Raw genomic sequence first — 15,520 nt, 5'->3', positions numbered from 1 at the left:
GGATATAGAGCACAGAGAAAAGCAACACCCATGCTAGAGAGGCATTTCCCAGGAGCCGCCCCAGGTGGCCTCGCGTGCGCCACACACTTCCGCTTCCGGTTCTTTATTCCGGAAGTTGCTTTCTGAGGTAGCGCGCGGTCTTTGTCGGCTTCCACCATGGCGTACCGTGGCCAGGGCCAAAAAGTGCAGAAGGTGATGGTTCAGCCCATCGTATCCTACGCAGGATGTCAGGACTAGGAGGTTCGGACCAGAAAACGGGGGGCGGAGCAGACCGAGAGCAGGCCTGAGGGAGCGGAGTGCGGACCCACATCCCATGAGCCCCCGGGGCCCCTGTGGCCCGGAGAAAGCGCGGGTAGTTGAAGACCGGGTGGGAGGTGGGCTTGGGCCGACCCCTGCGGTGGGAAATGCAGGAGTGGCGCGGATGAGCGAAAGGAAGACAGCTTTAATTAGGAACTGAGTGAAAGTGGGAGTCGTCGGTCTCGGGGAGGAGAAGATGTCGGCACCGAGAAATTCCAGGAGAGTAAGAGTGGGCGGGGATTCCTTCAGAACCTTTCGGGGAACCCCTAACCAGTGCCTAGCTGGACACTATTCATTGCATGGGCACCGCACCTCGTGTTCAGAAAACAAGGGCGAGATGGGGGTAGAATCGACCAGTGTCGGGGAGCACCGTCTACTCTGTGCGTGTATTTTTTCCTTAACCATTGGTACAGAATCTCATCTTCAGATACTTGCAAAATGTACGTAAGTTAATCTGTTCTCTTGTTCTGTAATTCCTTATTAAGTAAAAGGTGAATTTATTTGGCTATTTGTGTCATCCTGTCTGATCAGCGTGTTCTAGAGTTAAAAATAGGTGGAACTGGAGAGGTTGGCCGGCTCAGTCGGTAGAGCAAGTGACTCGATATTGGAGTAGTGAGTTCGAGCCCCACGTTGCGTGTCGAGATTACTTTAAAAAATTAATAATAAGTGAAACTAGAGATTGAAGGGGTATTTGAGGGGAAGGGGCTCAGGGAAAGCTCTAATGTAATGAAATGTCAACCCCAAGCATTGAAAGAATTGTGTCGTCATTTGCAAGAACAAAATCACTAATTTCAAAATAAATCCTGGCAGACATGACTGGTATTTGGGTACTTTTGTTGGTAGTAATTATGGTTAGAACATTGGAACCTCTCTCCTTTTTTTCTCCTGGGATGAAACATTGGAAGAAGAATCCTGTCGACTTTAAACCAGGTAGTAAGGTGGGAGGGGACGACTTAAATATAGAAAAGATGCCAAAAAAGGAAGAGGGGAGGGACAGGTTCAGAGGCTGTTGTGACAGCCCGCTTTCCTTTGGGGGGATTTTTAGCAACTCAAATTGTGAGGTGGTAGGGCAAAGTATTTAAATTATTTTGGAAAGAAAATGTAGTTTCTGTTACTCTGACAAATTTTAGTGCGTGATAACATATTTGGAAACAGATTAATTTCAAGCTATTGTAGTTTTTTTTTTTTTAAGTAATCTCTACAGCCAACATGGGACTCCAACCCACAACCCCAAGATCAAGAGTCACACGCTTCACCAACTGAGCCAGCTAGTTGCCCCAAGCCATTGTAATTTTTAATCACCAGATTTGAGGGTCCTTCCCCTAGTTGTTAAATGTGAGGGAAGCTAGGAACCTTAGAGAAAGCTGTTTTGAAGCTGGATTTTGCTATAGCAGATAAGAAAGAAGCCCTTGATCATTGGAAATTACTGCTTTGTGCTACACTGTCAATTTGCAGTCTAAATGCATTGAGATGAGAAGCAGTAAGAAATATGATTGAGTCCCAAGACCACAGGAAAATTATTAACTTAGTGCTAATATAGCATTTATTGAGAATGTTTCTTGGCAAGTAATTAGTCTTGGTTATCAATTCTTGGATATGATTCAAGTAGTTAAAATTCTTGGCTTTTACTTTTTAAGGTTTTCTTTAGGAGCCATTATTTCTCTATTGTTTGACCAGAGTGATTGGGTTTTGTTCATTTGTTTTCTTAACATAACAATTTTTTTTCAGAGATCTCGAATTCAGGTGTGGCTTTATGAGCAAGTGAACATGCGAATAGAGGGCTGTATCATTGTGAGTACCCAGGATGTTTTATCTCATAGCAGTAAATGATTTCACAAAAATGCCCAGCCAGAGCAGTGTACAAAAAGTCAAAGACCCAACAACCCAAGCAAAGTTCTTCAGGGCCACTATCCTTGTCCCGTTCTATTTGATGGCGGTTGGGTCATTCGTAAAAGAGGGAAAATTCATTTTTTAAAATTATTTAAATAACAGTGTTAGTATTTGAAGGAGGGAATAAAAGAAATAAAATTAGAGTGGGGTGAAAATTAATGGTGTATTAGTTCTATATTAGGTGATACCTGAGTAGAGCTTGGTGGAGTTAGTTAAATAAGATTTTCAGGATAGCAGAATACCCTAAATAATGTGTGTGTGAAAGGGTATTTTAGAGAGAGGGAGGTGGGGAGGGGCAGAGGGAGAGGTAGAGAGAAATTCAAGCTGAGTGCAGAGCCAGACTAGGGGCCTGATCCCAGGACCGTGAGATCGTGACCTGACCTGAGCTGAAACCAAGAGTCAGATGCCCAACTAACTGCGCTTCCCAGGCATCCCATCTCTAAATAATGTTTTAAGATTTTGTTTACTTATTTGTGAGAGCAAGAGAACGCGAATGCCGAAGTGGGAGGAGGAGCAGAGGGAGAGGAAGAAGCAGACTCCCCACTGAGCAGGGAGCCTGACATAGGGCTTGATCCCAGGACACTGAGATCATGACCTGAGCCAAAAGCAGACACTTAACTGACTGAGCCACCCAAGCGCCCCTAAGTAATGTTTTAAAGAAAGATAAAATATGGCTGAAAAGTATTATGTTAGGATATTAGGACACTTTGATATTACCTTCAGATATTGTAGATTGCATCAATAATCTCCCCTTCCCTGTGTGCAGGTAGAAAAATAAACGTTATGGGTAGTGGCGAGAGTGTTTTGTAAGGAACATGGGAAGACTGGTGGCAGTGGAAGTTAATTCATATATGTACACACATAACTATATTGGACAAGTTATAAAAGAAAAGACCATGGTTCTTAGGTATAGCTAATCAAATCTTAAGTCCAAAAGGCTCCAGAGGTAATTTGTAGTACATTCTGGCTTGCTTTTTTTTTTTTTTAAGATTTTATTTATTTATTTGAGAGAGAGCACGAGAGGGAAGAGGGTCAGAGGGAGAAGCAGACTCCCTGCTGAGCAGGGAGCCCGATGTGGGACTTGATCCCAGGACTCCAGGATCATGACCTGAGCCGAAGGCAGTCGCTTAACCAACTGAGCCACCCAGGCGCCCACATTCTGGCTTTCTTGTTATTTAAAAAGAGGCTTTAGGAGGGAGGTGGTGTTTTAGCTTAAAAATCAGTGGAGAGATGAGTTTCTGAAATTAGTTGGCATTTTTGTATCTAGGCTGGTGTATTCATCTGGAGTGGTTGGGTATGATTTTACTTGAAAATGACAGTTGGCTTATTTTTCTAGGGTTTTGATGAGTACATGAACCTCGTATTAGATGATGCCGAAGAGATTCATTCTAAAACAAAGTCAAGAAAACAACTGGGTAAGAATATAGATGGCCTTTGGGAATTGTGGAAATTTTTATTCACTTGCAGAATTGAATGAGTTGCAACTCAGTTCATGTTTAAATTTAGTTTGCACTTGAGAATTTACTATGAGAGGGAGTAGTTCACTCTTGAAATTATCCTCTGCCACTTACAGCTAACCCCACTCCCATTTCTGCTTTTGTTTTTCCACTCAGCTCTCACCAAGGTCACCAAAGACAAATGATATTAAATCTAATGGTCACTGTTAGTCCTCATCAAACTCTGAACAGCATTTGGCACTGTTGGCCACTCCCACCTTAAAACACTTTGTTCCCTTGGCTCTGTGGTACTATACTCAGATTGTCACTTTTCATTTCTGTTTATTCCTTTTCAGACTTTTGTATATTCGTTCTTTGAGACCCAGCCATTAAATGTTTTGAGTTGCTCGAGGCTTAGTTGTAGGTCCTTTTGTCATTTGGTCTTATTTACTAAGGCACTCAAGACTACCTTCAATTACCATCTACATATTGACCTCAGATTTACCTCTGTAGCCCTAGACCTATCTGAGCTTATTCAACATTTCTGCCTGAATGTCTCAAAGGCTCCTCAAAGTTAGCATGTCAGAAAACAAACTCACTTCCCACCCCTTACACACTCTTTTGGAGCTATTTTAGTGTTTCCTGCCTTACTGAATGGCACCAACCTCCATTCAGTTTACTGATTGATTTCTTTGTAACTATCTCATCCCCCTCCAGTTTGCTCTGCAGGCTGCAGTTATCTTTTAAAAGCACCAACCTGACCTCGTCGTCCTTTTACTTGAAATCCTTCAGTGACTTCCTGTTGCTAGGAGGATAAGAAAATCTTTAATGTATTCTGCAAGGTTCTTCATGATCTGGCCTTTTGTCCCTCTGCACGTTTTGTAGCACTCAGCTTCGTTTTCTGAGTTTCAGGGCAGTTCTAGTTAGAATTCTGATAAGTGATTATTGAGCATCTACTGTTAAACAGATACCAAGTCTAATAAATGCAGTGAAACAGACTGGCAAACAAATGGCTTCAGTTCCATGTGCTAAGTGCTATTTAAATTAGAACTTGAAAGATGAATAAGGCCCACCTTAAATTTTGGTAGTGGGCATTATTAAGGGTGGGTGAAGAGGGAACAAGAAGTCTAGTTCCTGCTTTTCCAAGTGCCTGTGAAGGAGATGGAGAACTTTCATTCAAAATAAGTAAAAGAAACCCTTCATGAGATAGAGGAGTTGTGTTCATTGTGTTCTTTCAGTTCTTTGAATCTGCACATTTACCCCACTGTAAATCTTTGTATATGCTGTTTCCTATGTCTTTAGGACTCAAATGTCAAATATCAGGGTTTGGTTTGGTTTTACTGGGGTAGGGATGAGGGAGGCAGGGTGTGCTGTGTTCTCTGAATTTATAGTAAAACACTCATAGTGGGGTTATTTTATTAATGTCTCTTGTCACTGGGCCAGATGCTCCTCTAAGTTCTGTCTTTTTTTGCTCTCTAATAAGCCTACTGCCTAATTCAGTGCCTGCCATGTAGTAGAAACTCAAAAATATTTAAATAATGAATGCAGTTTCTTAACCCAGTTAACAAAGTGTCTTTAGGATTCATGACTTCAACAAGACAAACTGAGTCCTTTCTTTTAAAATCCTATTCATTTGAAGTTTATTAGATACTTTGTTTTTAATTGTTTAATGCACCAGTTCACAGGTCACTAGTACTTTTATCTGTGGTAGGCTTCAGGTGCCTCTTTTTTCCAAACCCTGAGGATTCTCTTTTTTTTTTTTTTTTAATTTTTATTTATTTATTTGAGAGAGAGAATGAGGTAGAGAGAGAGCATGAGAGGGGGAAGGGTCAGAGGGAGAAGCAGACTTCCTGCTGAGCAGGGAGCCCGATGTGGGACTCGATCCTGGGACTCCAGGATCATGACCTGAGCCGAAGGCAGTCGCTTAACCAACTGAGCCACCCAGGCGCCCCAACCCTGAGGATTCTCTTGATCCTAAAGTAGATATGTGGAAAGTAGAATCTGAGAAGTGGTATGGTGTTTTGCTGTGCTTCTTTCTGCTTAGGCTATTTTTGTGAAAGCTTGGATTTTCACATTTAAACTTGTCTTGGGCGCCTGGGTGGCTCAGTCGGTTAAGCGACTGCCTTCTGCGCAGGTCATGATCCTGGAGTCCCTGGATCGAGTCCCGCATCGGGCTCCCTGCTTGGCAGGGAGTCTGCTTCTCCCTCTGACCCTTCCCCCTCTCATGTGCACTCTCTCTCTCTCTCTCTCTCTCTCATTCTCACTCTCTCAAAATAAATAAATAAATAAATCTTTTAAAAAAAAAACTTGTCTTGACAGGAAGGGCAAACTAGTCTTATTGACATTCTATTATTTATAAATTATTTGCAGTGTTGAATTCCCATGGTAGTATTTATCCTATAGAATAGATTAATATTACCTGTTGCAGAAGTCTCGGGAAGTGAAACCATTTAATCTGTTGGGGTTGATGAGCATTTCTCAAACTAACTTTATATTTAATATAAATATTAAAAAATATTTATGGACATTCTCAGGAAAAAAGTATTCTCTGCTCATGTAAGATTAGGAAATGTTGGGTAAAGCTCAAACAGGTTTATTAATTGCAGGATGGAGTCTTTAATGTACTGAGAACTCTAAGAATGGTGCTGCCGTATGCTGCATTTTTTTAAACTTGATAGATAATCTCTTCCCCAACTTCCACAAACTCAGAACAGTGGGATATGTTGGGGTAGATCTATTCATTTGACTTAGTCTATAGAAACTCTTTTTCATAAAATAACATTTCTCTACCTTCATTAGGTTATTGCTGGAAAAGTTCATAGGCTCTAATATGCACAGCCTTTCAATATATGGATATTTGAAAATCTTCACATACTTAAGAGAGAAAGCATTTTCAAAATTGCTTAAATAGGATCTAAAATTCTGAGGCTAAAGTGGTTACACACTTGTCTGAATGGCTATTAATAGCTTTTTTTTTCTTTTTTTAATTCTGTGTTGCAGGTCGGATCATGCTAAAAGGAGATAATATTACCCTGCTCCAGAGTGTCTCCAACTAGAAATAATCAGTGAAGTGAGAAATTCTTGAGAAGGCCATGTAGTTTGTTTTTTTAGGTGTCCTTTGTTGTGAGTGTAGTTCTAAAACATTTGTTCGTATTGTTTTGATTACCTTTATGTTATTACCAGAGGACAATAAATGCTGTGGAATTGCTTTTATTTAAAAATTTACATTGTTTTTTCTGTCCAGTGGTAGAGACCGTTCACTCAGTGGCAGCTAAGTTTTCTGGAGGGTGGCAGTTGTCCTGGGCATTTGTTTTTTTCCAGAACCTGGATGTATAGATTCTTTATGGCAAAGAGTAGGAATTCTACCTCACAGGTAAGCTCCTGATACTGGGTGGTAGAGAAGAGGTTACTGCACTAATACGTGCCTTCAGCAGCAGTTCTCATTCCGGCTGCTGGGACACGAGCTTCTGACCACAGTAGGCTGGACGTGCTATATCAGCTTCCGTTTCTGCTTAGCACTCTCACAGTCACTCTCTGAGGTCTCTCTGACTTCTTGTACCACTAAGATGACACTGTGATAAGTGTTTGGGTATAAGCAAAGAATAAAGTGCCCTAAAAGTACATGTAAAATGAGTTCTGTTAACAGTTACCAGAATAGAGACTTGGTGAGATTGGTAATCTGAAAAAGACCACAAGCAGTGCTGCTAAATTGTTAGGCAGAATAATAGTATGTTAGTTGGAGCAATACCGCAACACCTGCCTCTTATTCTTAATCTAAAGATGTTGGTACCTCCCCCAGTAATTGCTTATGTCATAATTGAATTATGTGAACAAATCTTCCCCAGTTCCTTAGGGTGGTTCTAGTTTGGGGTGCCTGGCCAGCTCAGTCAGTTAAATGTGCGACTCTTGATCTTGGGGTCATGAGTTTGAGCCCCATATTGGGTTGTAGGGATTACTTACATAAACTTTAAAAAAAGATCTCAGGGCAGTTCTAGTTAGAATTCTGATAAGTGATTATTGAGTATCTGCTGTTAAACAGGTACCAAGTCTAATAAATGCAGTGAAACAGACTGGCAAACAAATTGCTTTAGTTCCATGTGCTAAGCGCTATTTAAATTAGAGCTTGAGGGCGTCTGGGTGGTTCAGTTGGTTAAGCGACTGCCTTCGGCTCAGGTCATGATCCCGGAGTCCTGGGATCGAGTCCCACATCAGGCTCCCGGCTCAGCGGGGAGCCTGCTTCTCCCTCTGACCTTCTCCCCTCTCGTACTGTTTCTCTCTCTCTCTCTCTCTCAAATAAATAAATAAAATCTTTAAATTAGAGCTTGAAAGATGAATAAGGCCTGCCTTAAATTTTGGTAGTGGGCATTATTAAGGGTGGGTGAAGAGGGAACAAGAAGTCTAGTTCCTGCTTTTCCAAGTGCCTGTGAGGGAGATGGAGAACTTTCATTTAAACTAAGTAAAAGAAACCCTTCATGAGATAGAGGAGACTTGTAGGTAAGTGTAGAAATTCATCCAGCTCAGAAGTTGGCATTCTAGCTGTTCCTCTCCTATTTGAACCTGTGCCTTTCTGGTCACATTTTGGAAATAAAGGGCTGCTTTAGCTCTTTTAATGTAGTTTGAGTTTGAAATGCATTGAACCTGCTACAGCATGCAAAGAAAACCTTGGGCAGCAGAGGGAGTTGCAGCCCTGGACTGCTTTAGCCTTTCCAGTAAAAGCTTTTTCAGAGCAGAGACCTCCCTGCAGCTTTCTTGGCACCAAAATAGCTGGGAAGAAGGATAAAAGCTGGAGCAGTATAATCCCTAAGAAAACCTGCTGGCTGCTTTTCCATTTCCCTGTGTGGCCTTTTTGACCTGGCTGCCCTGTGTAAGCAAAGCTGTGCCTGCTGTGGCTTATTCTGAATGGATCAAGACATGGAAAGTTCTATTTTTGACAGAGCAAACGATGATAGAAATAAGGTACAGTGAACTCTTACAATTGAGCTCTGTATTTAGAAATCTCTGCTTGCTTTCCTGCCTTACTGGAGCCTGTGGTGTTTGCTTTTTAAGTTGTACTTTTCCACAATCTGTAGATCTTTTTTCCAACCAGAATTTGTATTATAGGAGGCGTTGCTCTCTGCTTCATTAAGGTTATTAAAACATGCTGCTGGGAAGCTGCTCTTGTTGGCAGCCCTTGGTATGTGAGCAATTATTTTTCTGGAATGGCTGTTTTTCTGAGGGGGTCTTGCTAACCACCCACTAACTCTCTTGTAACATTCTTGAAGTGGGGGTGGGAGGAGAATAAGGCTCTGAAAAAGTAAAGTGCTGGTGCAGGCCTGGTGTTTTAGTAGTAGTAGGTAGGAAGAAGAAGGGTAAGAATAGTTGGAAAACCCTAGGATTTTGTATTTGCAGGCACCAGCTATTGTCATTGTATCACTTTTGTCAGTTTCAGGATTAGAGAGTGGATCTTCGTCTAATTTGAATTTAGGCATTATTGGCTAGTAAGTGTCATGGGCAGTTCCTGGGGTAAAGCCTAATAGGCAGTATCTCCTCTAAACTGGATGACACCAGGAGCTTTTCCTTAATTAATTACACCTTTTAGAACTAATCGTAATAACCTACTCATGGTGTGCTTTTGTGAGGAGATATGGTTGGTAACTCTTCTTAAAAAGTGGCATTAGAACTTAAGTCTAGGGCGCCTGGGTGGCTCAGTTGGTTAAGCGACTGCCTTCGGCTCAGGTCATGATCCCGGAGTCCCAGGATCGAGTCCCGCATCAGGCTCCCTGCTCAGCAGGGAGTCTGCTTCTCCCTCTGACCCAACCCCCTCTCATGCTCGCTCTCTCTCTCTCTCTCTCTCTCATTCTCTCTCTCAAATAAATAAAATCTTTAAAAAAAAATTTAGAACTTAAGTCTAGGGGCGCCTGGGTGGCTCAGTCGTTAAGCGTCTGCCTTCGGCTCAGGTCATGATGCCACGGTCCTGGGATCGAGCCCCACATTGGGCTCCCTGTTCCGCGGGAAGCCTGCTTCTCCCTCTGCCACTCCCCCTGCTTGTGTTCCCTCTCCCTCTGTGTCTGTCTCTGTCAAATAAATAAAAAATTAAAAAAAAACTTGTCTATTGTACCTAGAGTTTAAATTTTATCCACTAAACTTTTTTTAAAGATTTTATTTATTTATTTGACAGAGCAGGGGAGAGAGCAAGAGAAAGCACAAGCAGGGGGAGTGGGAGAGGGAGAAGCAGACTCCCCACTGAGCAGGGAGCCCGATGCGGGGCTTGATCTCAGAACCCTGGCATCATGACATGAGCCGAAGGCAGACGCTTAACGACTGAGCCATCCAGGCTCTGTCCCCTATCCACTAAACTTTTTAAAAATTGAATTTAGAAATCCTAGCTTAGTGTATGCTTTTTTTTTAAGATTTATTTGAGAGAGAGAGAACACCAGTGGGGAGACGGGAGGGAGAGAGAGAATCTCAAGCAGACTCCCACTGAGCGTGGAGTCTGACCCATGAGATCATGACCTGAGCCAAAATCTTGAGTGAGATGCTTAACTGACTGAGCCACCCAGGCGCCCCACTTAGTGCATGTTTATAATTAAAATGCCAGTAGTACAGAAAGATGTAAAGTAAAAAAAAACAGAAGTCCTTCTTTTCCCCATCAGTATTCTCCATATATAACTATCAGGAGTTAGGCCTTTAATGTTCTAAGCTCTTCACAGATATATATAATTTGGTTTGTTTCTCAATTTGATATTTTTATTTAAAATTTTTTTAATTTCAGGGTGCCTGGGTGGCTCAGTTGGGAAAGCGAGTGCCTTTGGCCCAGGTCATGATTCTGGAGTCCCAGGATCGAGTCCCACATCGGGCTCCCTGCTGAGCAGGGAGTCTGCTTCTCCCTCTGACCCTCTTCCCTCTCATGCTCTCTATCTCTCATTCTCTCTCTCTCAAATAAATAAATAAAATCTTTAAAAAAAATAAATTTTTTTTAATTTCAGTCTTTGGTAAAATTGTAAAGTACATTCACATTGTTGTGCAAACAGTCTGTAGCACTTTTTTATCTTGCAAAATTGAAACTACCCATTCAACAACTTCCCAACCCTTCCCAGCCCCTGGCAAACGTTCTATTTTCTGTTTCTATGAGTTTGATCTAGATACCTCATATAAATGGAACCATAAAATATTTGTCTTTTTGTGATGGACTGTTTTCACTTAGCATAATGTTCTCATGGTTCATCCATGTTGTAGACTGTCATAATTTCCTTCCTCTCTTTTTAAGGCTGAATAATATTGTATGTTTATAAAACACATTTTGTTTATGCATTGAACTGTCAGTAGATATTTGGGTTACCTTCACCTGTTGGCTGTCATGAGTAATGCACCTTAAGACCCTGTTTTCAATTCTTTTGAGTATATACCAAAATATTTTTTGTTTTGTTTTGTTTTGTTTTTAAGAGGTGGGGGACGGGTAGAGAGAGGAAGAGAGAGAATCTTAAGCAGGCTCCAGGCCCAGTGCAGAGCTTGACATGGCGCTCAGTCTCACAACACTGAGATCACAGCCTGAGCAGAAATCAAATCAGACGCTTAACTGGAGCCACCCAGGTGCCTGACCCCAAAAAGGTTTTTTTGAGGAACTGTCTTACCGTTTCTATGAACATGGGTATACAAATACCTCATCGAAACCCTACTTTCAGTTTTTTTGAGAGCATATACCCGAAGTCTTTTTGAGGAACCATCATAGAGTTTTCCACAGTAGCTACACCATTTTGCATTCTCATCAATAGTGCACAAGGGTTCCAGTTTATCTATATCCTTGGCAAAACTTATTTTCTACTTTTTTTTTTTAAGATTATTAATTGATTTGACAGAGAGATAGCAAGAGCAGGAACACAAGCAGGGGGAGTGGGAGAGGGAGAAGCAGGCTTCCCGCCAAGCAGGGAGCCTGACACAGGGCTTGATCCCAGGGCCCTGGGATCACGACCGGAGCCAAAGGCAGACGCTCAATGACTGAGCCACCCAGGCGCCCTTGTTTTCTACTTTTGATAGCAGCTATCCCAGTGGTTTTGAGGTGATATCCCATTGTGGTTTTGATTTGCATTTCCATAATGGTTAGTGGTGGTAAGTGTCTCTTGATATGTTTATTGATCATTTATTTTCTTTGAAGAAATGTCTCGTCAGTCCTTTGCCCATTTTGAAACAGGTTACTTTTTTGTTGAGCTGAAGGAGTTCTTTATACAGTCTAGATATTAACCTCTTATCAGATAAACAATTCGTAAATATCTTCTCCCATTCTATAGATTGTTTTTTCGCTCTGTTGATTATGTCTTGATGGACATCGTTTTTAATTTTGATGTAACCTAGCTTACCTATTTTTACTTTTGTTGCCTGTGCTTTTGGTGTCATAGGTTAAGTTTTACTTATGTATGCATACTCCCTGAAGCTTGACTCTTACCAACAAAACTTGGACATACTTCCGTGTTAAGCAGCTGTGATGTATTTCATTGTATGGGCCTCTCAATTTAAGTAATCACCTGTTGTATTAGTGGATATTTTAGGCTGTTTCCAGATTTTTGCTGTTAAAAAGAATTTTGTACTGAACCTCTTCATACCTGTTTTTGTCCACTTACGTATGTCTGTGAGTTGAATTCTTAGAAGTGGAATTGCAAGATCAAAAGATATGCACATTAAAAATAATTCTATAGGAAAAAATTCTGTAGGTACTTCTAAATTGCCTTCCCTAGTATATATCAGAAAATTGTTTTCTTCATGCCAGCCAACTATCAAGCAGCAGTTGGAATGAAACTCACAGGCTTGTCGTGAGACTGCTACGAAGTTATAACTGCCAGCATCCTAAGGATGTCAGAATAGAAAAATGGAAAAAATTTGGTCATTGATGATTTTTGAGCCACTGAATTAATCACCTCTGGAACTTGCCTACTACCAAACTTGTTATGTGAGAGAATAAATTTCATGGTTGGTTTTCTGTTCATTAAAACTAAAGCATTATAAATGAGAAGGATGTCAGAACAGGGCCACCTGTTTTTGGAAGGGGATCAGTTCTTCCAGTGAAGAATTATTAAATGCCATAGTTGAGAAAATTGGCAACTGAAGTAATGATCTTGGACTATATAGGGGAATACAAATGAAGCGATGTGACTAATTTTCCATAAAACAGTAATCTTTACCTCCCTAGTTATGAAAATAATTCCTGAGAAAGATGGTCTTGGATCATCATTCCATGTCCATAGAAACTGCGGTCTCTGGAGTATTAACAGATTAGCTCATCCCCAGGGCCGTCCTGAGTTAGAGATGTTTTGCTGGGCTAGGAAATTGCAGAGGAGACTTGCGGAAAATAAGCAAATGAGTGCTTCTTCCTGGTGGACTATGTTGCTAAACCAGAGAGAAGGTAGATGGTGTGAATAGAGTGGGGAAGGGAGTATTTGCCCAACTAAGCAGCCTTCTTTAGATCCTACTTGATAAGATACTCAGTTTGCAAGGTGTTTCTTATATTTCAACAGTGTCTGCTTTTATTGAATGTTATATGCTAAACAATAAAGGATGTAAAATTTAGTCCTTGTCTTTGGAGATTTGGGGAGGCAGTGAAGTATAGAAGGAAAGATCTTGGGAGTCCACATACCTGGGTTTAAATCCCAACTTTAGAATTAACCAAATCTCTCGACCTCAGTTCCATAATGTTGTTGGAATGATTTAATGAGATAATACATACAAAGTGCTGTTTCAGGCCTCAGGAATGCACAAGAAGTATTATTTGTCTAGCTCCAAATGAGGATAATTTATAGTTTAAAAGATTTGTTTAGGAATATGTTGGAGGGGCACCTGGGCGGCTCAGTTGTTTAAGTGTCTGCCTTGGGCTCATGTCATGATCCTGGAGTCCTGGGATCGAGCCCTGCATTAGGCTCCCTGCTCAGCAGGGGGTCTGCTTGTCTGTCTCTGCCCTTCCCCTCTGCTCACTATTCGTGATGTCTCTCTCATGCTCTCTTACTTGCATTCTCTCTCAAATAAAATCTTTTTTTAATAAAAGGAATATGTGTGGAGAAGAGGTAAACTTGTTCGACATTAAGCAAAACATTACAATTTGGGAAATCTGTTTTGCTTGGGCTTTTTTTAGTCAAGCTTATTGAGGTATAATTTACAGATACTAAAATTCACACTTTACACCTATGTACTTTGCTGACATCTGACAAACGTATAGCCACTAACACACTCAATATTTTCATGATCCAAAATTTTGCCTCAGGCTCCTTCATAGTCAGTCCATTTCACTCACCCTAGCTTCTGGCAACCACTGATCTGATTTCTGACCCTAGAAATCAGAATGGCCTTTTTCAGAATGTCCTGTAAATGGAATCTTACAGTATGTAGTTACTTGTGTCTGACTTCTTTCGTATATTATGCTTTTGGGGCACCTTGGGTGGTCAGTTGGTTAAGCATCCAGCTTTTGATTTTGGCTAAGGTAATGGTGGTGGTGGTGAGAAGGAGCCCTGTATTGGACCTAGAGTCTACCTAATATTCTTTCTCCCTTTCCCCTGCCCCCTGCCCTTCCCCCTGCTATCTCTCTCTCAAAAAAAAAAGCTTTTGAGATTCATGTTCCATGTATCAGTATTTTGTTCTTTTATTGCTGAGTAGTATTTTTTTTTCTTAAGATTTTATTTATTTGACAGAGAAACACAAGTAGGGGGAGTGTGAGAGGGAGAAGCAGGCTTCCCCCAGAGCAGGGAGCCCATTGCGGGGCTCAATCCCAGGACCCTAGGATCATGACCTGAGCTGAAGGCAGACGCTTAACAACTGAGCCACCCAGGCGCCCTGCTGAGTAGTATTAAATTGTATGGATATACCGCAGTTTGTTTATCTGTAAACTAGTTAATGGACTTTTGGGTTATTTCCAGTTTTTGTCACTTATGCACTAACTGCTATAAAGTTCATGCGCAGGCCCATTTTAAAAATTGAGATTGTCGCGCCTGGGTGGCTCAGTCAGTTGAGCGTCTGCCTCCCGCTCAGATCCTGGGATCAAGCCCTCCATCAGGCTCTCTGCTCAGCAGGAAATCTGCCACTCCCTCTCACTCTCTCTCTCTGTGCTCTCCCTCTCTCTCTCTCTTTCAAATAAATAAAATCTTTTTTAAAAAATTGGGTTGTCATATTTCTTTTTGTTGTTGTTGGGAGAGTTCTTTATGTGTTTTGCATTTTTTAAAAAATCCTTATCAGATAGGGGTTTTGTGAATATTTTCTTCCAGTCTGTGGCTTGTCTTTTCACTTCTCTGCAGTGTTTTTAAATAACACAAATTCCTCATTTTTTTTCAAGTTATTTATTTAAATTAGGGAGAGAGAGAGTGAGCACATTTGAGCGGGTGCAGGGGCAGAAGGTGGGGGAGAGGGACAGGCAGACTCAGTGCTGAGCCCAGAGCCCCAGAGGCTAGATCTCACGACCCTGAGAACATGACCAACCTGAACTGAAATCAAGAGTTGGATGCCTGACCAACTGCATCACCCAGACACCCCTCAAGTTTCCATTTTATCACATATTTCTTTTATGGTTCATGCTTTTTGTGTCCTAAGAATTCTTGGCCAAACCAAAGATCACAAAGATTTTTTCTGATGCCTTCTAGAATTCTTAGTTTCAGTTAGCAATAATCGTGCCTTGGATAAACCTCATTGGCTACGATACTACCACTGCGCAAAGCTCTTCTAGAATTCTTAGATTTTTACATTTAGAGTTAATTTTATGTATGATGTGAGATACAGATTTTGAGGGGGGTTTTTGTTTTTGCTGAGGGATGACCAATATTCCCAGATCATTTGATCACTTGACCCTCTGTGTGGGTCACTTTTTCTGGAATCTTACTTTGTTCCATTGCTATATAGGTCTATCTTTTTACCAGTACCACATTGTCTTCCTTACTGTAGCTTTATAC

At 41.3% G+C, this 15,520-nt stretch overlaps 1 protein-coding gene and 1 non-coding gene across 3 annotated transcripts; one reads left to right on the top strand and one right to left on the bottom strand.

The window, feature by feature from the left end:
- The first annotated feature begins 21 nt into the window (after positions 1-21).
- Positions 22-6,844, top strand: SNRPE (small nuclear ribonucleoprotein polypeptide E). Of its 2 annotated transcripts, XM_027612117.1 has the most exons (5): positions 22-210; positions 711-737; positions 2,026-2,088; positions 3,524-3,602; positions 6,624-6,844. In XM_027612117.1, exons 1-5 carry the CDS (start codon positions 157-159, stop codon positions 6,677-6,679), a joined length of 279 nt encoding a protein of 92 aa, XP_027467918.1. In that variant the 5' UTR covers positions 22-156; the 3' UTR covers positions 6,680-6,844. The 2 variants fall into 2 exon arrangements, with proteins under 2 accessions (XP_027467918.1, XP_027467917.1); XM_027612116.1 differs by lacking the exon at positions 6,624-6,844 and having other exon boundaries at positions 80-210; positions 3,524-3,664.
- Positions 6,845-15,148: 8,304 nt separating this feature from the next.
- LOC113933814 lies at positions 15,149-15,290 on the bottom strand. Its single transcript, XR_003523512.1, has one exon. It is a non-coding gene; the product is annotated as a U4 spliceosomal RNA (small nuclear RNA).
- Between the last annotated feature and the right edge of the window lie 230 nt (positions 15,291-15,520).

The sequence above is a fragment of the Zalophus californianus genome, chromosome 10 (assembly GCF_009762305.2).
Source record: "Zalophus californianus isolate mZalCal1 chromosome 10, mZalCal1.pri.v2, whole genome shotgun sequence".
NCBI classification, from domain to species: Eukaryota; Metazoa; Chordata; class Mammalia; order Carnivora; family Otariidae; genus Zalophus; species Zalophus californianus.
Note: the sequence above shows the minus strand (reverse complement) of the source record. Positions and strands in the feature narration are given on the sequence as shown.